At 34.3% G+C, this 26675-nt stretch overlaps 1 protein-coding gene across 1 annotated transcript in view; it reads right to left on the bottom strand.

The window, feature by feature from the left end:
• The window catches only part of LOC134658191 (cuticlin-1), a 75461-nt gene that overhangs the window by 30193 nt on the left and 18593 nt on the right, over positions 1–26675 (bottom strand). The window contains exons 2-3 of the mRNA XM_063513802.1: positions 22443–22627; positions 12025–12100 (exon numbers count right to left, since the gene is read on the bottom strand). Of these exons, the coding sequence (XP_063369872.1) occupies positions 12025–12100; positions 22443–22492 (126 nt within the window). The 5' untranslated portion in view covers positions 22493–22627. The remainder of the gene's footprint in view (positions 1–12024; positions 12101–22442; positions 22628–26675) is intronic.

Genomic DNA, 26675 nt, shown 5'->3' with positions numbered 1-26675 from the left:
TTAACACGTTCAATTGTTTGAATCAGTGTGAAAACTGGAGAGTTGTAAAACTATATAGTTTCATAAAAGACAGTAATTGTATGTTTCGCTTATTATAATTATTTTCAATTCCCATAATATATTCTATGTGTAATTACCTACCTATAGGTACATATGTATAGGTAGAAGGTTAGATTGATTGGGATGAGTTTACCAGATATTTTTGGCTCCTTTTAGATATGGGTATGATACCACATCACACATGTTACTACATTATTCGTAGATATTAGCCTGAAAAATCTGTCACATTGTAATTGTTTAGGTTATAGTGTTAAAATAATAAATAGCTCAACAATATTTTTTTTCGTGTCGTAGGTGTCTGTGGTTAGCCTTAACCATAACATTCTGCGGTCATTCGACGTTTCTGTAGAGGGCTGGTTGGTGTTTGTGCTGTAAACTCTGTAGTGCTAAAATACCATAGCTTATACCTAGGTACATCAAAATTGCACGATGTACAGTCAGCATCAAAAGTAAAATATCAGACTATGTGTCAAAAGTGTCAACCATTCTCTAATAGGTTAATAAAAATAGATGTTTTGTCTATATGTAGAACAATTAAAACTGTGGCAAATAGTTACTTTTGAACGCGAACTCTTAAATATATAATATCACTATTTGGAACAGTATTCGAGGGTGGTAGATATACTTTTGGGGCGATGTTTCATCCGCTACTTTTGATGCTGGCTGTACCTATAACAAACTTGGATATTTATGTATGTACCTACGTACATTAATTTATAAGCAATGATCGGAATAGGTAGTGCCATTTGGGGTGAATGACCTCAAACATTGTACTTAACATGGATAAGACTCGGGATTCCAAGACTCTTATTTTTAGGGTTCCGTACCTCAAAAGAAAAAAACGGAACCCTAATAGGATCACTCGTGCGTCTGTCTGTCCGTCCGTCTGTCACAGCCTATTTTCTCCGAAACGACTGGACCAATTAAGTTGAAATTTGGCACACATATGTAAGTTTGTAACCCAAAGATGGACGTGTAACGTAAATATATGAATTTTAAATATGGAGGCCATTTTTGGGGGGTAAATGAGAAAATTGTAAAATAAAGTTTTTCAAACTAAGTATATTACATATCAAATGAAAGATCTCATTGTAAGGATTTCAAATATATATATTTTATAATTTTAAGATTAATAGTTTAGCAGTTATTCAAGAAAATAGGCAAAAAATGACCATTCCCCCCTTATCTCCGAAACTACTGGGTCTAAAATTTTGAAAAAAATACACAAAATAGTTCTTTACCTATAGATGACAGTAAAACCTATTAGAAATGTGCAGTCAAGCGTGAGTCGGACTTAATGTACGGAACCCTTGGAACGCGAGTCCGACTCGCACTTGGCCGGTTTTCTTCCCAAAAATATTTCTTGGCATGTCTTTAATTGAAGTAGGTAATATGAGATCCCGGGGTGAAAAGGTATATCCATACTAAGCTTACGCACCAAAGTCCCGTGAAATGGCACTACCAATTCCGATCACTGTTTATAAGTATTTTGGCTCATAATGAAAATCCACACCGTAACTTACTTGACATTCGAGGTTAATTTTAAATTAAGTATCCATTATGAAAATTTAATTGGTGTCACTGACTCCTCAAACTCAAAAGCAGATAAAATGATTGGATCATTGTAAACCGTTATTACAATTATGAGGTACGAAGGTACGATTATATTCTGGGAGCAGCTATTTTCCACATCGTAAATATTATAACTAATAGTATAAGTAGTAATAACGTTGAAAGTGCTTGCGATTTTTTGCAAAAGATTTGAAATTAATAAGATTTTTTACCAATGTAGGTACTACGTACTTGATCATTCCGTCGTGCACATTATATAAAGATAAGAAGAAGATTTTGAGTTGAGCTGTATTCTGACTTTATCCTTAAAATATGTTGTATAATGTTTTATTGCCAGTTCAAGTGTACCGTAAAATGGGGTGAGTACGGTCACAACTGAAATTCAAACCTCGATAACATTTTATTTTTACATATGAAAACTGAATGTGTTCCGGACGTTTGTATTTTAGTTTTTATTTTATTTTGGGTAGTTCCATTTCATAACTTTGACGATAAATAGGAAAACCGTAAAAAACCGTAGTGCCTCGTACAAAGGTGATTTTGGAAGATTGTTGGATCGATTTTTGTTATTATGCGTATTACTATAGCTCCATTTTAAATTGGAATACATTATTTTTGTAGCAGTAGCCTTTAAATCCCTTCTCACCCCCCTCTCAAACCTCTCCCCATTCATAACCCACCTCTCCCCGCGAAACCTACTCACCCCGTTTTACGGTACCAAATTAGCCCTATTTTTACTTAGTAAATACCCACTCGTAAAAAAGTCTCGCGTTTGAATGAACTGTTCAAGAACGGAGTTCCGACATAAGTAGTAGATAAATTTAAAAGTGGATAATTAATGCCTTGGGTGAGACCCACCTAAGTCACCCAAAACCAAGCCAAGACAAGGATTTTTCTACATTAAAATTTATTCTTAGCTTAATAGCATCGTTCGCAGACGTTTCTGCTTGTTTAAAATTAATATAGTAGATAAAGTAACCAATAATAATAGCAAATAACCTTCATCATGGACGCCACGAAATAAAGAAACCACATCAAAGCAAACAAAATCGGTCAAACTCTTACGAATCCGGCGCCAGAAGCAGTAAGTAAGTAACTATGTGTTTCTTAACGGGGATAGATATTTAAAGCCTAATACTCGTACATAAATGGCTAGACTAGACTAGATGATTGTTTACATCTGCCTATATATTGGGTGTAGTCCCTATAACCTAATAATGCATTATGTTTCTATTGATCTCTAAAGGCGTTTACTTCCACGCTTACTTAAGACTCATACTGAATGTTAAATTTATGGCGATCGCGGCATCGACATGCCCTTAGCATGTAATTTGGTGATTATCATTCTATTTCTCCTATTTATGCGGCTGACACAGTATCGCGGGCAAATTACACGTTAGCGTGGTCTGAACAGCTGTTTATCGTTATATTGGTTTGATAATCACATAGCCCCAAGCTAATGTTATGGAGTTTCGTTGCTTTTTTTAACTGTTTAGTTTTATTGTTATTTTCACGGGCAACACGTGAAAATATTTGCTTTTATTACTTTATGCAATAAAGGTATACATTAGTATTACATACGATTATAACTCATGTTCATATTTATTTACGTAGTTTATAAAATTAACTTAGTTCTTTCCGCAAAAATGGAACATAACGATCTGTATTGGGGCCGAAGGTACGTTTCTAATGTCAATTTATTGACCGCTACGGCCTACTTTGGTCAAAGTATTTTAATAATTAACCAAAATCTTCAATTAAAACGTTATTGTAGAAACAGTACGACGAACAAAAAACGTATAGTTAAAAAATAATAAGAACAGTAAGTATAGCCCACGCAATACCATTAAAACTAATTATACACGTTAAGAGACCACATAGGTATAAATTACAGCCAGAAAATTAAATAAATAAATGTAACTCTTCGCTTCTGTCTGGCACAGTATATTCATAGACAGTAGAGTAGGCGTGCGAGACACGCACTACGCTTTGCTCACAGCGAAAGTGCCTACGGCATTTTGCTGCCTCGTTATTACAAAGTTCTATATTGTAACTAATTACCATACAACGAAGAAGCTCGTAATGACGAGCACGCAGTTTATTAGGTATATTTATCTCCTGTACGGATATGATGGTCGTTCTTGTCTACGTGACAGCGTGATAAAACGGTGTCCGTCACTTTCTTTCCCACGGTGTTAAACAGTGACAGTTATTTTATCACGTGGATAAAGATGGATAAAGCTATCCATAATAGGCTGGCTGAGTGGTACTACCTCTGTCATGTGTATGATCGAGTAACGACTGCCAACGAAGCCACTGCTGTCCAGTTCAAATGTAAGATAATAATATGTGTTATGTATGTACAATACGTTTTATCCTAGGTACATAAGTACATATATCTTATACCTTTAAACTTGCAATTCTTGAATATTTATTTCGGGGGCTCGGAAATGGCTCTAACGATTTCGATGAAATTTGCTATATGGGGATTTTCGGGGGTGGACCGATCTAACTAGGTCTTATCTCTGGTAAAACGCGCATTTTGGAGTTTTTATACGTTTTCCGAGCAAAGCTCGGTCCCCTGGAACTTTAATTCGTATGCGGTAAATCATCCAAGAAACTTAAAAGCATACTTGTTTAATCCGAATAAGTTTAATTATTCTGAATTATCTTACGTAGTTGTTATCTATATTGTAATTCAATATTGAAGTTGTATAAACTAAACACAAGGTGCAAGCGACGTTCGATAAAATCGCAGTCGAAGGGAAGCATAAACTAGTGAGATAAATGAATTAAATTGCTATAGTATCTATGTTAGCTATGATAACGAACAGCCTCTATTTATAAGATTTAATATTTTGCTGTTAGTAGGTGCAATAAAATATGGTTAATCAACCAATAATTTAATCCATATAAGATGGCTCAATAACTCTTTTAGTATGAGAAGCTTATGCGAAGTCTTCTTGTTAACGTCATAAAATAAACGGATTCTTAAAATTTGCATGACAAAAGTTTTGAAAAATGTAATAAAATAATCACGTTTAATTATCAAAAATGTAAAATTATAAAAAAACAGAATGAGCAACGACAAAAACATGGCGCTAGTGCAGGGTGGAGGTAGACGGGTTAGGTATGGCTGCACCGTCATTGAGACCGAAGAAATGTTGAATGGGTTTGAATTTATCTTAGATTGTGTATTTTTCATTTGCTCGAAAAATATTACAATGTCTATTATTGCCTACTAAAGTCACCAAGAGCGTTTAAATCATTGTGGTAGTTTTACGATGAACTTAAGGGAATGGCGCAGCCGTGCAATGGTGTAATATCACTAGGTATAACTAGGATTATACATACGATTATGTACGTCAGATCTAACTGATCTTTCTTTAAACTCTCTATAATAGTTGTCTTTAAACTATGTTTCTCGTACTTATATAGTTTTCAATAGTATTATTGTATACAATCTCACATAATACAGAGCTTTTCAGTACCGTGTTTAGGCCACGAAGCTTGTTGAGTTTTTGTTTGGTTTTTCATATATTATGTCTTAAGTCGATCGAACTGTGTTATATGGCAGAGTAACATTACTCGTCAAAAATTTTTCGCGACCCCTAATTTGGAAACTGAGTCCTAGCAACACACTAAAAGTTAATATGTGATCTGATGCAAATAATCTATACAAACCGGATCGCTATCACTTTCATTGGCTGAAACCGAACCGATGTATCGAGAGATTTCATTGTAAATGTAACTACCGTTAACATTCCACGACGAGGCGTCATCCGATGTGCATATTCAACAGTATCCGTGGATACGCGATTTGGCGACCGTTACTGATCCCTCATTCTCCGCACGTAAATAGGCACGAGATAGTGCCTGTTGAGATAGTGATTGTTGCTTAGAACAACTTCTTATACATTATTCATGGGAAATGCACCGCAAATTACCGAGTCCTGTTGCATTTGCAACCTATAAACTAGTGACCTCTGAGAGGAATGTACTAACAATCTTAGTAATTGTAAAGACGTAAAGAAAGAGCACTCAGAGAAAGCTTACTGATCGCGTGTCACATGCTAATCGGAGTTTCAAAGGAATAACGCAAACTTCTCGGGCAGTTTAGCGTTGCAAATTATTGTCGACACTATAGGTAGCAGTCTGCAGACATATAATAGATATTTAGTAACAGATAACCATACCTGGCAATTAATATTTAAATATGTAGTCCTAAGAAATGGTAATTCGTGTAGGCATGTTAACATTTCCTTAAGCCGGTACCAAATTAATTAGTGATTTCGTAACCATCGTTTACGAGTTGAATTTATGAATCGTTTGTTTGCATATGCTTTTGCTAAATCGGAACAAAGCGAGCGCAACGTACTGAAATAGGACTGGATTTGTATTAGATTAATACAAACAGATTGCACGCTAAGTACCGCGCCATCGTAATTAACGCATTTGAAAAGCAAACCGTGGAAAAGATTTGAATACGTCATTTATATCACCAATTGAACTCCTCCAATTGCTCTCAACACCTTTCGCTGGGAATAATCATAATTCCCATGACCACAATACAAACAGTGCATTAACTGAGCAAACCTCGTCAATTTGCCATAATTTGCTGAAGGAAACCACGAGTAGATCTAATGTAGGTTGGTGGGTAATTAGCCACAGGTAATTGAGTCGATCGTACGTGACAACCACAATGGCTCCCATGCATTTGGGTTCACACGGCTTTCACAGCCATTACATGCGGCAGGACGTGTATTGTCCGACAGCGGCGTGACAGTAGCCGCAGGGCTGAGGAGTTAACATGCTTGGAATCTTTAGCGGTAACATCCTTGTGTTTTACACAAACATCTTTAACATACCAAGAAATTAGGGAAATTAAACATGTTTGTAAGATACAATTTTTAGATAGAACAAAATATGTGAAACCTTGTGAGGTAAGCTTTAGATACAGAATGGTAAGCGCCGAAGATGTGAAAAAAGTCATAAATGTGTTGTCATGTGAAAAAGCACCGGGATTAGATAGTATAAGGGTAAAAGACCTTAAATATCTAAGTGAATGGGTATGTCCTATTATAGCTAAATTAACTAACGCCTGCCTCACTCGGGGTGTTTATCCTGACCTACTAAAGTGTGCAATAATACGGCCAATATATAAGTCTGGCAACCATCTAGAATACGCAAACTACAGACCTATCGCTATTCTGTCTGCCGTAGATAAAATTATAGAGAAAGTTATCGTTGGTCAAATCAGTCAATTCTTAGAACGTCATAATATAATCTCGGACTCGCAACACGGTTTTCGTAAAGGACGTAGCACTGTCTCTGCGCTAACGGGGTTTGCGGACTATGTAAACGACTGTTTAGACTCAGGTCAGCAGCTAATAGCTCTGTTCATAGATTATAAAAAGGCCTTCGACACTTTGGACCACGATATTTTGCTACAGGCGATGGATGAATGTGGAATCCGTGGTCCCACTAATAAATGGTTCCAAAGTTTCTTGACGGGCAGGAAAATACGCACGAGCATCGCGGGGGTGACGGGCCAAGATGCAGCGGTGGAGCTCGGAGTGCCGACCGGATCCGTGTATGGTCCCGTGGGATATGTGATGCATGTCAACAGTGTCGCGAATGTAGTGAAACGCTGCCGGGTGTTCATGTACGCAGATGACATGTGTCTACTTTGTGCCGCGAAAGATATAACGGAGGTGCAAAAGTGCATAAAGAAGATTTCGAAAGTATCACAAAGTGGGCTCATGACAACGGCATCATCATAAACTTTGAAAAAACCAAGTGCATGAACATTCACTCGCCATATAACCAGGCCGCAAAAAAAGTGATTAAAAAAATTTGGAAATAATAGGACATACATATGATTGCCTGCATGCTGATAAAAATAATTGTAGTTGCTCTAAATTGTTATATGTGGAAACATTCAAATACTTGGGTTTAACTATCGACAGAAACTTTAACTGGAAACCGCATATTAACGACGTTTGTAATAGGTTAAGATCTGTACTAGGCAAATTCTACCAATTAAGCAGAACATTGAGTAAGAAAACACTAATAGTTGTATATTATGCCCTTGCCGATTCACTTATTAGCTATGGTCTAGTTGTATACGGGCGAACATTCATAACATATATTAGAGATGTAAGAAATTTGCAAACAAGACTAATTAAATTCCTGGTTAGTAAAAAAGTTAAGATAGAATGTCAAAATGATTATGATAAACTATTTCCCTTATGTAAAATTTTACCCGTAGATAAGAAAGTCACATACCTCATAGGTTTAGAGCATTATTATAGTGAAAAGTACAAATTAGTAATTAATAATAATTATAATACTAGGAGTGTAAGAGAGAAAAAGCTAGTGCAACCGAAAATTAAAAACTATTATGGCAAAAGAAGCTCAAAGTACCTGGTACCAAAAATATTAAATAAAATTAGCTTACTGAGGCAAAGTCCTAAATTAAGTAAATCCATGTTAAAAACTAGATTAAAAGAATATCTTCTCAATTGAACAATATAAAAATTGTAAAATGAACATAATTAGAAAATGGAAAAATAATGTAAGCAAACCAATTTATAGAAACAATACATTTATGTGTGGCCTATGAAACTGTTAGTCTAAGTATATAATTAGTTAAATAGGTTAAGTGTATAAAACTGAGCGCATCTCGCCATCAAACGTAACAGTTTGGCGAGAATATAAATGTTTAGTAATTAAGATGTAAATTTAAATATATAAATAAATTAAAAAAATTTTTTTTTTTTAAAAACACATAAATCGTAAAACTGGGTTGGTAATTACTATGTATAAAGCGGTAGGTATGAGTAATTGAAAATGAGCAGCTATTGTACAAGCCATTTGACGCGGCCACGCGCCTCGATGTAAAATATCATATAGAGTTGTTTATAACATTAATATCCGTTATGATGAAAGCTAACAAAAAAATATTTGTATGAATTAAATAAAATGTAAATTGTAATGCTACGAATTCATTCATACGTTTGTATATGTATGTACCTATGCAGGAGTGCCAATGCCGATAGATTAGTAAGCTAATAGTTTTGTTGACGTATAAAAAGTATAAAATAAGTATTACGATCTCTTCATTTATATTTTTTGTATTTAATGCAGGTTCTACATTGGGTAATTTTTACAGCATTTAGGATAAACTTTAAAAACAATTTGAACCGACTTGTTTTTACAGTACCTAACATTTCTATGGAATGAAATTATTCATTAAAGGGTAGGTACACGGAAAGAACATAGACATGTTTTACTTCAGCTAATAATTCACTTTAGTAACATTTTGAATAATCGCGGTTTTAAAATTGTGAACAATGTCAAAATGTATGGTAATTCCGTGACCAGGTATTTTTTAACAAAAAAAGGTTGTGTTACATATATTATACAGTGGTAGCAAAAGATATAACTACTACATTTTGAGATGAAAATCTCATTTTCCGAAAAAAGTGACTTGATGTTCTTTCCGTGTACCCTTCAATTATTTACCTGACACCTGAGGCCTATTGCATAACATTTTACAACTCATAATACAAGCGGAAGTCTCTTTCTAATAAAAGGGAATGAAAAGAGGCGTCCGCTTGTGTTATGCAATAGGCCCCTGACCTTTCGTTTCGGAGATTACTATATGCCTGACTGACACAATGTTAAATAAAATCAATTCCTTACATTATGGAAACATAAACTGCTCATAAACAAGCTCACAAAATAAGATACCTACCCAGAATCGAGCAGTGTAGGGTACTCATAAGTAGGAGGCAGACCTTGGGCAATTTCTGGGATAATAGAAAATAATAATAAAGGAAGTTAATCGATAAAACAGAGTCCAAGCAACAGCCCTATCAGAACGACCCTGTGCCTCGTTGCGGATGCAATTCTGCGGTTAGCTTACATCAATCGTGCTATCGTACAAGCCATTATACAGGTGGCTGTGTTTTTGACCAGTGAAGACTGATGTGATGATTAAATGGCCAACGCATTTATTGACATAGGTATTATGATTTGCATGATAGTTTATAAAGGGTCTAGCAGGCTAAGCTAATAAGGTTGGCCCCCGTAAGGGATTTGGTCGTAATTTGAGGTGCAATAGTGGCAGGTCCTAAGAACACTGTATTATGCATAATATCAGCCTTCGATCTTCTTTTGTTCCAGACTTATCCACGAAAATGACAATCTGAATTTATCAAGGTAATTTTTAAACGGTTATTTTAGCTAAACCAAGCAAGCGAGAGTAACCATATAAATTCAGAATGAAGGAGCATAAAATGGGGTTTATAATGCATATTTTTACAGACATTCATTTCCTTGAACTTGGATGAAAAAAAAGTTTTTTTTATCGCTCCATTTTATGCTCCTTCAATCTGAATTTATTTGGTTACTCTCGCTTGCTTGGTTTAGCTGAAATAACCGTTTAAAAATTACCTTGATATTTTGACATTTTCGTGGATAAGTCTGGAACAAAAGAAGATCGAAGGCTGATATTATGCATAGGTACAGTGTTCTTAGGACCTGCCACCACTGCACCTCAAATTACAAAATGAAGAGCTCTTAATGAACTATTAGTTATATCTTTTGCTACCACGGTATAATAAATGTAACACAACTTTATTTTTAGTTAAATAATACCTGGTCACGGAATTACCATACGTTTTGACATTGTTCCAAATTTTAAAACCGCGATTACTCAAAATGTTACTAAAGTGACTAGACATGTTCTTTCCGTGTACCCTTCATTTGTTTCCACCATATTTTGCATGCCAGATGTTGGTAAATTATGTGAACTTGTAAATATCTTCTAATTACTTCTGTTATGTATTGATTGAACGTATTGAAACAATTTATTTTTCTTTATATAATAACATGATTACTTTAGAAATTGTCTATGGGCTGCAAATAGGTTGTATGAACGACCGCATTAACGACGAAATTATTAAATAGTCTTTTCTCTTTTAGTTAATTGCATTGACATAGGATAAAAGATGTTTAGCTTATCAACAGTAATGAATCGAGATCCGTACCTAAAGCATGTGAAAAATACTATAATATGGCACCAGCATTGTCATCCTATACCTATTATAAATAACTAGATGAGCATCTAAAACCTAAGTATACTCTGCACTCGTCCCACGTGAGTTCGCGCACGCGCTAAAACTAAGCAAGTACTTTTCAATAATTCATTGAATTGTACTGTAAAGTCAGGTGGGATCCGTTACGTAACGACAGCAGAGACGATTCGACAAGGAGATTGAAGAGAAGTTATTAGTTAACGACATAGTACCTAAAATATGTTTATTTTATTTGCAGTATTCTTCACAGTTTGGTTGGAAAAATCTTGACGTCGTATTTAAGAAGTTACACTTTGTCAACACGTCCTTAAAGTGATTATGCCTAAATCCAAACAAAACACAAAGATCATTTAATGATTAATATTTTTCACATCTACGAAATCTATCCAATAAGATTAGATTGAGCATTATATATTACATATTTAAAAACATTTTTTTTTTCATGGACACTACTTCAAGTTTAACTTCCTGTTTAAAAATCAAGTACAACTCAGAAGTCAACACTGCTAACCGTACAGCATCCATCCGTTTGTTTTTTCCCCTCTCGGTCCAGTTGCAGGCGTGCGATATGTACGCTATGTGTGTTAGCGGACGTTCGCAGCCACCAGCTCAAATGGAACGGACGCTGCGCGACAACCGACCAAACGAGCAAGACCTCAATTCAAAGCACCTAGCTTCGAACCGACAGCTTTTCACATCGGTTAGGCTGCCAACCCGACCTCCCCAAGGACGGAACGGAGATTCGTTTCTGCTTACTCAACACACTTACACTATTCTAAGACGGGTTTTTGTATGATACGGAGCCTAGCGGAATGCAATTTTGAGATTCAGAATTAATACAGAGGAATTTGACGTTGTCTAACATGGATCCGGTTTGTAGTGACCCGCTTGGTTAAATGTTTAGTCATCGTTTAAGTGGGTTCATTGAATTTGCTTCACATAAACTGCATTACTAAGATGTTTATAAATTGACAAGTGAAATTTATATGCAGAATGTTATGCATGCAACAAAGTAATGTAGAAAATCGAATAAAAGTATCGTACCTATTCATAATGTTATAAAAAATAGACTGTCAGGAATTGTCTACTTAATATACATTGTTATACCTATACCAAAACTACGCCGAAACTGACACTATTCTTAAAATTAACACTAGACTTAGAAAAAACATATTAATATGAATATCATGACATTTGAAGGTTTGTAGGGTTAATTAATTATACCTACTTATATAAGGATTTTACGTAAACTAAGAATTTTAAATTAATTGACTCATTACATACTTACATTAACCAATGTAAAAATTAACCAAACAAATGTCGTCCTCGGTATATGAGACGCAACATCTGATGCCATTTTGGACCTGAAACAATAAAATTACTATGTATTATGTTATTGTCAAATATGTCATAAGGTCCTAAAATGATGTAGAATATTAATGTTTATATTTAGGTAAACTAGTAGTTTTATTTTATTTAAGGTAGATTTAGTAAACATAAAATAATTGTATTAAAAGTAAAGTAAAACTCTTTCGTCGTTTCCAACTCCTTTTTAACGTCTATCTCATATATTTATTCTATGTAATTAACTGGTTTCGTTTAACGTAAATAAATGTATTTTCTTTCTTTCTTTCTTTCTTTCTTTCTTTCTTTCTTTCTTACATACATACTCCACTTACAGAAGGTCGGTAGAGCACAAGCAGCGAAGCTTGTCCTTCCTGACTGACAGGCCAATTCGAACGAACACTGACATCAGATTGATATCATTTAGCTATCGTGCGTGACCCTCGCGCCGATACATGTACGGACAAGTACGAGCGAAATGCACAATATCTGAGGGGCTACCGCGAAAACCGTTTTTCGAAAATTGCGCGGATCTTTCTCTTTTACTCCAATGAAGGCGTAATTAGAGTGACAGAGAAAAGTGCCCGCAATTTGCGAACTTCGATTTTCGCGGTTATAGCCCAGAATGTCATTATTTAGACGTCATTCTGATATCAGTGTACGTCCGAATTGGCCTGTGTCTGAGCGAAGTACGTATACAAATACGAGATTTTTTTGCACAACCAAAAAATTTATGTCGGCCTTCTCCACATTGCCCTTAATTAATCCGATGTCAAATCTACGCATTTAGCTGTGCGTACTCCCGGTAATAGGAGTTCAAAGGAGTTGTTAATTCGTCAGATTTACATAAGTGAAAATGTTATGAATAAATGCAAACAATCATAGGAAGCCAGTTTGAACCGATGCCTATAATCAATATCGCTTTCACACTAATTAAAATATTCTCTGTTTTGGAGTCTTCAATCTAAGAATACCTACCTTCCGCACTTGTTCCTTATTAAATAAAACAAACAAGTAGGTGGGTACAATCAGTATCAATAATACCTAATCTTACTAGTATCAATTTATATTATACAGACGGAGTTTTTCATAAGTTGTATAATAAGAGTAAGAAGTAAGTGGCCCATTCTAATAATTTTCAGTTTTATCTATTATGAGATTGACGAGTTACATGAGAATGCAACTTTCAATATTTTTGTCCAATAAAAGTCGTAAATTATCCGACATACAGTCCGACAAGAAATTGTAGAAATTAAAAAGTGGAAACACTGTAGTGCACCTTTCAAATCAATCTAAGAAAACGGGACAACACTACAATATTGCCTCTTTTTACAATTTCATGTAGGGCTATACGTATGGTGTTAAAATTAAAAACATACCACTGATTAGGAAAATAAACAAAGGCAATAAGCAATGTCTCGTCTTGGCGGGGGCACAGCCGTGCCCCCAGATATCTCGTCTCTACATCAATCGTCCCAAGTCGGTGGGAAAACACTTACTTAATTTAAAACAATGGCTAAGTTTTAGTGCTCGTTTAGAGAGTAATCGTGAAACTATTCGAATGTTTAATAGTAGACATATTGTTTCTTTATAGCGGGATTAAAGTTTTTAAACGCCAAGGTAGTAATAAAAAGTTACAGTTTATAGACAAGAATCGAATTTTAAGGTGTACCTACCTAATATTATTAAATAACCTGCTAATAAAAGTTTAGACGGTAGGTACTTTAATTAACAATGCAATGTATAACTATTTTAGTGCACTATTCCACGTAGTGCGCTATTGTAGGTAATCACAATGAATATTGGTAGAAACCAAACGATAAAATTTGTATATTTGTCTAATTTGTTCCTAATATTATTAAATTTACTGTATGGTGTTCGTTGTATTCTCAATTTTTTGCGCACACAACCACGAAAATATTGTGCAGCGCTATGCGGTTTTGCTCACAATAAACTTCAGTAAATCGTATATTATTGTACAAATGGAAATCTTTACAGAGAGCAGTGTAATGAAGCGCGCAGGCGCGTGCGTGGCAGCACGATCGCGTACTTTCGTTTCGTGTAAAAACAATGAATTTTTTTTCGCTCGAACGGCTAAGGCATTTGGTATCTTATCATGATGTTAATGTGATGCTAGGTTATTTTATTTCAATTACCTATTATTTACGAGCCCTGGAGCAGAGGTATTTTAATAACTAGTAGAATAGCACGGTGAAATAATTATTAGATGATATAAATAATAAATACCTAAATAAATAAAATTAGGACATCTTTACACAAATTGACTAAGACCCACAATGAGCTCAAGAAGTTATGTGTTGTGGGTACTCGGACACATACGTGTATTTATATGCCTTTACCGGGATTCAAACCCAGGACCAACGGCTTCATAGACAGGGTTACTACCGACTAGACGTCAAATGATAATAACGTGAAAAATAAATTTTCTTTTTTACTTAACTTCAGTCCATAGCTCCATAGGTTATTTGATTCAAATATAGTAACTTTAATTTGAACCACTTCCCGGTGTCTAAATGAGTTTAAATTTGGCAAACTAGATTCATATGATAATTTGATAATGCATGAATATTAATATAAATACTAAGATGAAGCTGAACTGATGATGCTGTCGGTAGCCAAAGAAAAGCCAAATAAACACAAATTCATTGAGTTAAGGCTAATTAAAAAGGTCTAATCGGAAATAAAAATATGTACAGAAATAAATCATAAAACTTGTTTTTAAAAAAGGAACCTCCACAGCTACCAGATAATAAATGCCATAGAAAATGATACCAATAAATCATAAGACTACGTAACATTTAGACCGTGAAAAAAGTATTTTTTTAAATATGAGTTACATGATTATGTTTAGCTATTACAAAAAAAATCTAACACCTAATTGATCAAATCTTCGAATTATAAATTAAGATTTTAATTGCATTTGATAAAGTGATATATGAATAAGTATATGCATATTAATATTAGTCACAAATATTTGTGAAACTCTATGACCTAGTGTGGAACCGGTAAAGCGTTGCGTGCCTGGCGACATGCGACACCCGATACTTATGGTAATGGCCTTTACTTATGTCGCGGAAATACGAAGAAAATGGCTATTATTTACTGGACTCTAGTTATTTCTTTATTTAAACTTTGTTGCACATAACACAAAAGTAATGTACAAATGGCGGACTTAATGCCTAATGGCATTCTCTACCAGTCAACCATCGGACCAAACAGAGACATGTAAAATTGGTGCAAGGAGAAAAATAGTAGTTTGTGTTACTTACAAGGGATCAAAATGATATATTTCCGTCAAGGGCGTACATTGAATCCTGAGCGTAATGAGGGATTCAAGTGTTAACGCCCAAGACGAAATAATTTTGATACCGTGTGACACATACTGCTTTTCACATCAACTATGAGGAAAATAAAAAAATGTTAGTGTTGACACAATCTGATGTTTAAACAGATTATTTAAGCTAAAAAATTATGTGCAAAAAAAATGTAAAAATAGTGTGCTAGAACAGAAAAGTGTTACTTTGCTCCCTTCTAGCAGGGAGGAAAAGTGCCACTTTGATCCCTCCTAGCAGGGAAGAAAAAGCTCTTTTCTGTATGTAGTATAATACCTACTTATATATTTTACAATTATTTTCATCAGTTTATCACAATTTATATGCGTTATAAGTAGTAATTAATTACCTGTGCTGCCTGTAGTGATGATATATTATTATGTCATTCAAGAATCTCAGCAAGCGGCCGTACCGAATTAATACGACGTCAAAATTATGTGAACGCAAACTTCATTATTAGGTAATTGTAACATATATATGGTGTTTTTCAACGTAGAAACATTTATGACCTTGCATAAATATATTAAGCTTAAGAACTGCATCACAGACACCAGGCATTAGTGTAATTTGTTATAGTAGCCAGAATACAAAAAAAACCGGCCAAGTGCGAGTCGGACTCGCGTTCCAAGGGTTCCGTACATTAAGTCCGACTCACGCATGACTGCACATTTCTAATAGGTTCTCCTGTCATCTATAGGTAAAGAACTATTTTGTGTATTTTTTTCAAAATTTTAGACCCAGTAGTTTCGGAGATAAGGGGGGGAATGGTCATTTTTTGCCTATTTGTTTGAATAACTGCTAAACTATTAATCCTAAAATTATAAAAAAAAAATATTTGAGATTCTTACAATGAGCTCTTTCATTTGATATGTAACACGATATAGTTTGAAAAACTTTCTTTTTTAATTTTTTCATTTATCCCCCAAAATGGCCTCCATATTTAAAATTAATTTATTTACGTTACACGTCCATCTTTGGGTCACAAACTTACATATGTGTGCCAAATTTCAATTTAATTGGTCCAGTAGCTTCTGAGAAAATAGGCTGTGACAGACGGACGGACAGACAGACGAGTGATCCTACTAGGGTTCCGTTTTTTCCTTTTGAGGTACGGAACCCTAAAAAGAATACTAAAAAGTTTGCCACTAAGAGAATGAAATAGCATGCCGATGCCGTACACAATGTTAACAAAGAAAGCTTATTACAAATCAGTTGCACAGTGGTGCGACTGTTAGGAATCCAGCTCTTCGGACGTTACACGCTCCACCGCGGAATTCTCCCATAATCACACATGAAGACATTACTTGCTGTGTCTGCGCACCGTCATTTCATTCGAGTATTATTAGTGTCACTCCAAGTCCTAGGCCATTAAAGCCTAGTTAGAAAGCTGGTTAGTTTGTTAATTTGCATAGCTTGAGTTTGTTTCTAACTTACATTGTAGGTTAATGGAAATAATTATTGTCTGCATTTTATTATAAAATTACTCAAGGGTTTTTATAATCATAATTATATTAACTCTTGAATCTAATTTGGATTTCTATTCTATTCAGCCTTAGGTTTGTACTTATACTTCAAAATAATAAAATAATATGTTTTAATTAAGTTATTATATTTTAGGGGTCAATGCCGGATATTATGCCGGAACACAAAAAAATCTGCCAATTGACAATATATTATATAATTACATATACCAGTATAATAGTTAAAAATGCTAAGATCCTCCGATTCGTAATAAAAGTTTATAATTCCATTTAATTTGATTATCAGGTACCTACCAATTAATTCAAATGTAAGATTTTAATACTTAGTAATATTATTAAAATCTTTGTTGAGGAAGCCGCCATATTAAAAGGTCATTACAACTAGAACTAATACTACATTTAATTGCGAACATTAAGTTTTAACACATGTAATTTTCTTTTTATGGCAAATGTGTTTTCCGATTTCAGTAAAATTACAGGCATTACAGCACATTTACCGCAGTTAAGAAAGGTTCTAGGTTCCATTATCAGCTAAATATAGAAGAGAAGAAAATGCAAGTTTAAATTAAGACTGAAATATCCACATTACAATGAAGTACCTAACTGACAACGCATGTTTAGTAGTTACAACACAAACATAAGAAATAATGCATTTTGTGGAGAGTCAGAGGCAATAAACGCCTCTCAGGCAACATCATCTCCGGCTACAGATAGCATTCAATAATGAAACGTTAATTACCACGGATAGGAGGCCATTTCGAACATTTAAAATCTTTTCTTAATGGATTATTAATAATGTTATTGATATTATAATTTCATCTCGCCTTTACCCGTTGAGGGGTCCATATTTAAAAAAAAATGTTTTACATGTTAAATATGTTCCTACTTAGTTTAGTTATCCATTATGGAAATAAAGAGGCTTTATTAATTTCATCTCGCTCACACCATTTTAAACGATAGAGTCTGGCTACTGAAATATTACACAAATGTATGGCGGGAAATTCAAAAAATCTTGGGCTGGTCACACTTCGTGTAGTACGAATTATAGTTTTGATACTAGAAAATATTTTTGATTTTCTGTGCACACGTAACTCACGTAAGGTACCTAAGGATATAAGTTAAATATACGTTGACGTGCACTCAAAGTCAGCTCACATAATTTCTACCACTTTGTAACGACAGTCAACGATAAATACATATGTTTACACATTCTCATCATATACCATTGTAACGAGGCGAAAAATGAAATGTAGTGTAAATAAGACCTAGCTCGATAATACCGTAATATTAATCCATTACCAAAAAAATACATTAGTACTATGCCAAGTATGCTAAATGCTAAGTATCAAAATATTTATAGAGCACCAACCTCCTAATTTGTTTACATTTGGTTACGACTTGTAAACATTGCAGTTTTTCGTTATACAACGCTACACGTCGACTTCGCACATTGTCGTAATAATTCTACGAGCTTAAATAATAGTTTGCGGACCTCTCTCAGTATAGACATTATTAATATTATTTAAAATAAACCCCTTATAAACCGCAAACAATTTGAAGGAATGACATAAATTGACAACTGACTTTTAACTTTTTTTTTAATCATAGACAATTGGTGATACAACAACGAAATATCTGTCAACAATTTTTGGCTAGCCAGACTCTATCAATAATATCAATGACGGGATTGACGGGTTAAGATCAGATTTTCAAAGTTCGAACAGACCTATTGTGAAACAGGATGACTGCCTAGGCGCAAAATAAGTAGGATGTCATATTGATTGCAGGCCGAGAAAAATGAACATCAAATAATATGCTTATTAGTTATTGCTAAGCTACTAATCAACCTGTCTAAATTAAATGTATTGATCATAAATTCATGCCAAGTAACTTCATACTGAATGTAATCGCTTTGCATTATCGTTAATAATGACATTAAAACGAATAAGTATATTACTTAGGTAAAGGGTAATAACTTATGGATAGGTAATATATGGACAGTACGTAATCTACTCGTACCTATAGTTTAATTATGATTATGACTAATTATAATTAGGAACCTCAAACGAATGCTGCACGATTAACTTTAAGCAAATCAACTTTATGTAATTAAGTATGTAATTTTTACAACTGACCGATTTTGTAATTCGTCATTATCGTTATTTAGCAAAAATAAAACACGGTATGTTCTGACCTTAAGTACAATATACTTTCACATCGTGTATCTTAAGATTATGAGGACAGGGAGCCCGCCCTGTCGAAGTGAGAAGTGTCTTTGATACACCGCGCGCAATTTTGATAACTAATTAATTTCACTTACTAGTAAAACACTTAGTTTAAAGTTCATATGTTTTATTATTATTGATAAAAAATCGATGTTCTTTAATTATGAAAAGCGAAACACCGACGCATGACTTGCCGTACTGAACAAGTACTCGCAATCTTAAGAATTTGGAAGTATTTAACATACAGGTACCAATTCTTCTTTGTTTGTATGTGTTTAGACTAGTATTGGTTTCAGGGCTATAACCGCGAAATTCGAAGTGTCCGGCCGAAGATTCAGTTTTGGCAGAAATCAGGGCAAAACTGAACCCTTTTTTCGGTTTGGGTTTCGGCATAAAATCCGGTTTTGGTCGGACACTAATTTAGACACATTTTTTATGCTTGAAAAATGTTTGAAGTAGTAGTGTAAAGATATAGGAACGAATTGCAGAGACCGCTATTTTTTTGCCATGTAAGTTGCATTTCAATAAATACGACAGGAAAATTTGTGAGTAACAAATATATATAATTATAAGCGAAATACACCATTTCCTCTATCTGCGAAACTTTATTTTATTATTATTATTTCTTTACTATTTGCACATAAACTGGCCACTTTTTCAAGTAAACGGGCCACTTTTTAACTGTTCCTGGTAGCAGCATGGGCCATGTTCATCAATCAAATTGAGCCTGCGCCGGTCTGATACGCAGTTGACTTTGAACACAGGTGTCAGTAGTGAGAGGAATACTTATAATTGTATTTTCATTACCTACTTATTTAATTATAGATTTTAAGATAAGAGCATCCTATTCCAAGGTCAGGTAGCACGGTTTTATCATTTTATTAGATTATATAATTGTTGTAGTTTGTCTACAGAACTAGGTACGTCTCGTAAGTATATACATATGTTATTATTATAGTTGTGGATCAAGACATTAAAAAATTACATACACATAACTCAAATTACAATAAATAAGCTCCTTATTATTTATTTAAAAAAAATTGTTAGCATTCATAGTCACGCTACTATTCATAATAATTATTAATAATTATAATCATAATTATAATCATTTATTTGCACATAAAAAGGGTTTCACATCGAGGTGTTATAAAGTTACCTGTCCACGTGTCCTAATGATAGTGTTTACCTACCTAAGTATAAATCAAAAACTGATTTACTGCTTGAATAATGTTTAGACTTTAGATTACTTTTAAGAAGAAACAGCCTGTTCTGCCCAAATAAACTTGGGTTCATTACTATTACTATCCAACTAATTGTTATTTAATCCTGAAGTTTGAAAAACATTTTTCAATAAACAATGAAATAACATCCTGTAATTCCTATAGTTACTTATATACAATAGCATTACTCCACCAGTTTATCCAGCTTGAGTGAACAGTTTTGGTTGCAGTAATTTAGTATATGCATTTTAGATTTTTTTGTGGTAAAATTTAACAATGTTGATAAAGAACAACGATGTAACGACGATCAGCTATACTTAAGTATTATCAGTAATGAAAATGGGTAACTTTATACTGGTAATTTTCATTGCTCTTGGGTATACTAAGCTAACTAGCCATAACAATGCCAATTTATTCCTGGTTGGTAAGTACTTGGCCGGCCTGTGACACGGGCAGTGAAATTACTCCGCTATTTCGTGATAGATAAGCGAGCCAGCGGGCCTCCCGTGGTTAGAGACTTAGAGACAGGGCAATGAAGTCGACGAAGAAGACAGCCCTATATGGCGTGAACGCGAATTCATTTTAGATTTACTTTAGATAAACTATGCTCTCTTAAAATATATACCACTACGTCTTCAGATGCATAATTTTCAATCGAATACAAGCACAGAACAAATATTTCAGTTTTTTTACAACACAGAATTTAGAATTTGAATAGTTCGCTATAATTGCTTATTGACCCTTGTAAATTATATGGATATCTTGTAAATTATTAATTCTTATAAATTATAAGAGAAGTCAATATTTTGAATATTAGTTATATTTAACAGTATTCAATGTAACAAATCAAATTAGGATTCTGTTATATTCATGTATGTAGGTATATAAAAGGCATACTAAAGGAATATACTATTTAAGTACTTACCTACATCATTTTATACTTAACTGGTGATCATAAAAATTTCATTTTAAGTAAAAACTACATCACACCACATGTTATTCTATAAGAAAAAATCTTACCAATCGAGGTTCCTATTAATTCGGCTAGTTCTACTTCGTTTAATTCTCATTTATATTTTTACAATGTAACTGCGTTCATAATTCATTTTCGCCATTTTGTCCCTTACGCCCTTTGAGCCTACGGTAATCGATATATTTACATTTATTTAATTCAATTATGTAATTTACTACAAGTAAGACTATTAGCTATGTACTAATACATTTCTAACGAGAGGTATTCTCCTGCGAGATTTCTGCTCCGCGGACGTATGCAATAACGCATGATGAAGATACATGGACGGCGTCTGCGCCTGCGCACATAGGTAACTGCGTCGATGCCCCGCGGAGCAGAGTTAGGAATAGGACACATCTTCAGCAAAAACACCATCATCGCGATACGCTGTGTAATTTGCATTTGCAACGTGAATAAACCGTGCCTCTTCCTTGTGCAGGTACTTTCCTTGCATGAGACTAAATCAAATATTTATTTTAATATACCATTACGATTAGCCGAAAACGTCTGAGAAATTACGTCCATTTGTTCATTACCTTGATGAAACAATTGTTGATCTACCTTTTTAGTGGTTAGAGTTATCAGCAACTTAGCGAGGATAATGATTTAATAAAACCTGTAGACCTGACCGTTGAAGATCTTAAAAAATCAGATCTCTGCCCTTCACACAACCGTAGTAGATACCAAAAATACCTTTTAAAATAGGTAACTCATATAACTGATAAAAAAACTGCCCTGAAAAAATATTCTAGTGTTGTATTATCTATCTAAATAATTATTAATTGACTTAAGTGTCAACGCAGCTTTACCCGTGACGCAGAGTAAAGTTGATGGAACTGTCTAGACCGGCAGGTCTTTATATGAAGGATAATCTAAGTGTAAGTTATAATGAAGAAATATTAATTGAATCAGGCGTACTTTGCGGAATTCAGAATCAGAAATAAGTACCTTATTTTATTAAATATAAATAACGTGTTGAAAGTTTTTTATTTTGAAATTATTCATTTACCTAAATTGCATTGCGTTTATTACATCTTTTAAAATATGTTATTTGTTGTAGTCAAAACTTACCAGCCACTGATTTTCCGACGACTAGGGTTCTTCGTTCTCCAAACAATCATTGTTCACAACACGTCACTGACATGAGCGGCACGACTGTCACCTGTTCTTGGCCACTTGAATAGTTTTGGCACTGAACATAATCCTTTGTGTCACTGCACTGCACTTGCTCGTCTCAATGATTTTATATTTGTTATCTGTAACAATGGACACGATATGTTATTAAACTTATTAATTACTTTAAAGTATCTTATAATAAAACTACATAACAGATCTCAGAGAACATGATTGAATTAAATGATTTCGTATCTTAATTTCATTTAAAGATTCATTGGCCATAAGGCATATTAATGATATGATGACACGCAGATAAGACTCAAAATTGGATTGTAGTTACTATGACATATTGTCAGTATACACATAATAGCATTCAATTTTATGATGAAATCCTGTAAGTTTACATAAAAGTTACTAATGTGCATTTTAATCGGTATACAAAACATGTAATTATCTCGTTGTAATTATGAAATACAAAGATTTTTTATCAAAGTACAAAAAGGCTTATTTGTCCTGAAATTATCGAACACGAGCGCGTGGAGGGTATTTCATTTTCATTTTTTGTACGAACATGTTTGTAAAGTATGCCACGCCACAAGTAACGGAATTTGTAGCTACATTCTTAATTTGTAACAAAAAATAAACGCAATTCATTGATGTTCTGTTCCGAGTACAAATGTAGGCCATGTTTTGTTGTGATATCACGATTAGGTCGGGTTCTACTGAATGTACTGGAGCCACATTCGAAATTTTAGAATTTAATTTGATATTATTCAGTGCTCTTTCTTTTCCTTTACTTTATAATTATAACAGGTACTGGTGCGAAAAATATAGACCGGGCTATAGTTCGTTTATTTTAGCATTAGAAAGAACTTGCAAGAAGGTAAGCGATCTTGACATGTCTTTTAATCGAAAAACGCTTTTTAAAAATCAAAAACTATTACTTATGAAAGCAGCCCTAGTAGCACGGTCGCATTTTTATCGTTTATCACCATGGCTGTCACGTTCTAACAAGTATGTAAGTGCGAAAGTGACGGGCATAGTGATAGTCGATAAACATGGAACCGTGCTGAGCCCGCTGAAGAATATAAATGATCGTATAAGATTCATAATTGTTACATATTTGCCGTAACTTATTTTTAAACGGTGTTTTTCAATTAAAAGACACATCAAGATTGTTTACCTTATTTCTAATGCTAAAAAAACGAACTATAGGTTAGTGATATTATTATATTTTCAGCTCTCAATTCGACAACGTCCATAATACGTAGATAGGTAGGTAACTGGACACAACCTTTGAGTTTTATTTTTTTCCTAATTAGAATCATCGACGACCTTCCGTGTTTTGTGATGAATTAAGGGTTAATGTAGGTAATAGGTTTAAATGACAAATTTATATTTTTATATTTAAAATAGTCGTACTGAATTATACATAAATATTTATATTTTTGTAGGTACATATTTATTTATTTTAAACAGTATAAGCATTAACAGAAGAAGAACAAACTCCTCGTAAGCAAAGATCGTGCTATGAGTATACTAGACGACGATACAAGTCCCCACTTTGGATCTTATAAACAATTTCTTATCATTTCTTATAATTCGTTTTTTTAGCATTAGAAAGAAGGTAAGCGATCTTGACATGTCTTTTAATTGAAAAACGCTTGTTAAAAATCAGTAACTATTACTTATGAAAGCAGAAGAATATAAATGATCGTATTAGATTCATAATTGTTACATATTTGCCATTATTTATTTTTAAAACGTGTTTTTCAATAAAAAGACACGTCAAGATTGTTTACCTTATTTCTAATGCTAAAAAAAACGAACGAAAAACGGATTTCACTGTCGTCCCGTAAAGGCAATTTATTTACTCAAAGTATATATATCATGTGCACATATACTTAAATATACATAATGATCCAATGTATCATGTACCAGTTAACCTATGATCTACTACACAAACAACCTACAGAAACCCCATCAATCAATCAATCTTTGGGTAATATGGCTCCATCGATACTGTCGATGATTTCGCCAACGTCGAAGTGGATCCCACGTGGGATCGAATTAATATTATTTGTAATAAATAAACTTCTGCCAGTGTACGGTATATAAAACTATAAAATTATGGCCTCTAGGGCTCTAGCCAGCCACGGTTAGAGGTAGAAATACCAAATGCTCGTAGAGCACGACGTTGTTCGGTTGTATTATGAGCTCTTGTAAGGCGATAGCTGGACTTTACAAGGGCCACGTGGGGCTACCTGGCGTTGACGCCAGAATGGCGATTAAACTCGTATCAAGATTAATTCTTCATTATCCGCACACTTCCATATTAGTTTACTGTATAATAAGCTATCAGTATTACACTTTAAACAACATTAATGGGCAAAAACAAAGAAATTAATCACGACCCGATGTTACCAAGATGGCGGTCGACAAGAAGCCCCGAAACCCCATGCATTACGGTAAAAGGACTGCTTCTACTCAAAAAGTTATAAATTCAGAGAATTTTGTTAACGTAATAAATTATACAGATCAGATGCAAGCGTGTCATATTCATCATATAATAGTCGATGACGACATTTTAATATACTCATACATAGGTATACAATGGATACTTCTTTTTTATTTTAAAACTTGGATGGATTTGTATGATAAAATGAACCTACAAAGGTACATGCAAAATATTCTTCTTCTTCTTCTTTTATTTTATGGCGGTCTGGCCAAACAAGTTGGCACAAATTTGCCAATGTCAAGTATAAAATACTGCGATCTGCACCTGAGAACAGACGACAACACAAACATATACCAACGCCCACACAGAACATGAAAGCACTACACGTTTTGTTATAACTAAGTAAAACAAAGGTGAGTGATTAGTTCAAATGCAGACGACACACACATTATATAGTTATTAGTTATACTATACTACACGGTTACTATAGTACGATGTTATTTTTCTTCAGAAACCTAGCAAGAAACCGGAATACTTTTTTATTATCAGTGAGACTTAGTAAGGTCGAAGATTTTATAGGGAGGGGAATTTTTAATTTTGTTAAGACGGAGTATAAATTAAAGAAGGGAGAGTTGCGAGGGCAGTTAAAGAAAATATGATCTAATGATCCCACTTCCACATTACAATCGCGCATAGGAGAGTCTCTGCGTTTGAAGCGATGCAGGAGTTCTGGTGAATAATAGAAGGCCAAGCGGAGTCTAATAATGGTACTGGTGTGCCTTTTCGAGAGAGAACGATTTTTAAAAAACCAAGGGCGAGAGGGTATCGAGGGCTGAATGTACGAGTAAAAACATTTTTTGGAAGATTTCCATCGAGCAGACCATTTTTTTAAAATTGTTTTTGAGGGGATACAAACCAGATCTGAAGGGAAAATCTTAAAGAAGGAATCATTTCCGCGTAGAACAGCATCTTTTGCAGCCTGGTCTGCTAGCTCGTTACCTAAAATTCCGCAATGACTCGGGATCCATCCAAAATATATATCCATATTGGCTAAGCGGCAAGAAAAAATAGCTTGTTTGATTTGGGCTATTAGGTAATTGCGAGCACAATTTAAAAAAGGCCGAGAGGAAATTGCCTGAAGGGCACTTAAGCAGTCAGTGAAAATAACAGTTTTAGGAAGTCTATTAGATTGTATATGTTTAATCGTCGTCCAAATGGCCAAGCATTCACCAGTGAAAACTGAACATTCAGGGGGGAGTTTATATTTGACTGTAAGATTTAACGTGGGGCACACCACAGCGCACCCTACGCAACCAAGGTAAATATTTTCTACAGTAGAACCAAAGGTGTTCGCCGCTGTAAAAAAAAAACACGCAAATGATGACATTTGCTGCGTCTAGTCCAATGTTGGTTTGTGATAAATTAGCACATAATGCGGTTTTACTTAAATTAATAAAGAGGATCAACAAACAGTGATAAGAATGCTAAGCGAAATTCGAAAATTGAATACCGTTCGATGTGGAAATGAAAACGCAAAGACCGAGTAGCCGTCAGACGGACGGTACCGCGATAACGGTAAGTGTTACGAGCTATCGAGTACGCGCCTTACAACTTGATATCGCAAACGCCAAGCTATAATAAGCCTTACTGTTTAGACATTTAGGCAGCATCTCATGTGGGGTCCTATCAAGATGGGGATGTAAAATTTGTTAAAGTCTTGTAATACTGTC

The sequence above is a fragment of the Cydia amplana genome, chromosome 2 (assembly GCF_948474715.1).
Source record: "Cydia amplana chromosome 2, ilCydAmpl1.1, whole genome shotgun sequence".
In the NCBI taxonomy this organism is placed as follows: Eukaryota; Metazoa; Arthropoda; class Insecta; order Lepidoptera; family Tortricidae; genus Cydia; species Cydia amplana.
This window is presented reverse-complemented; position numbering and strand designations above follow the sequence as displayed.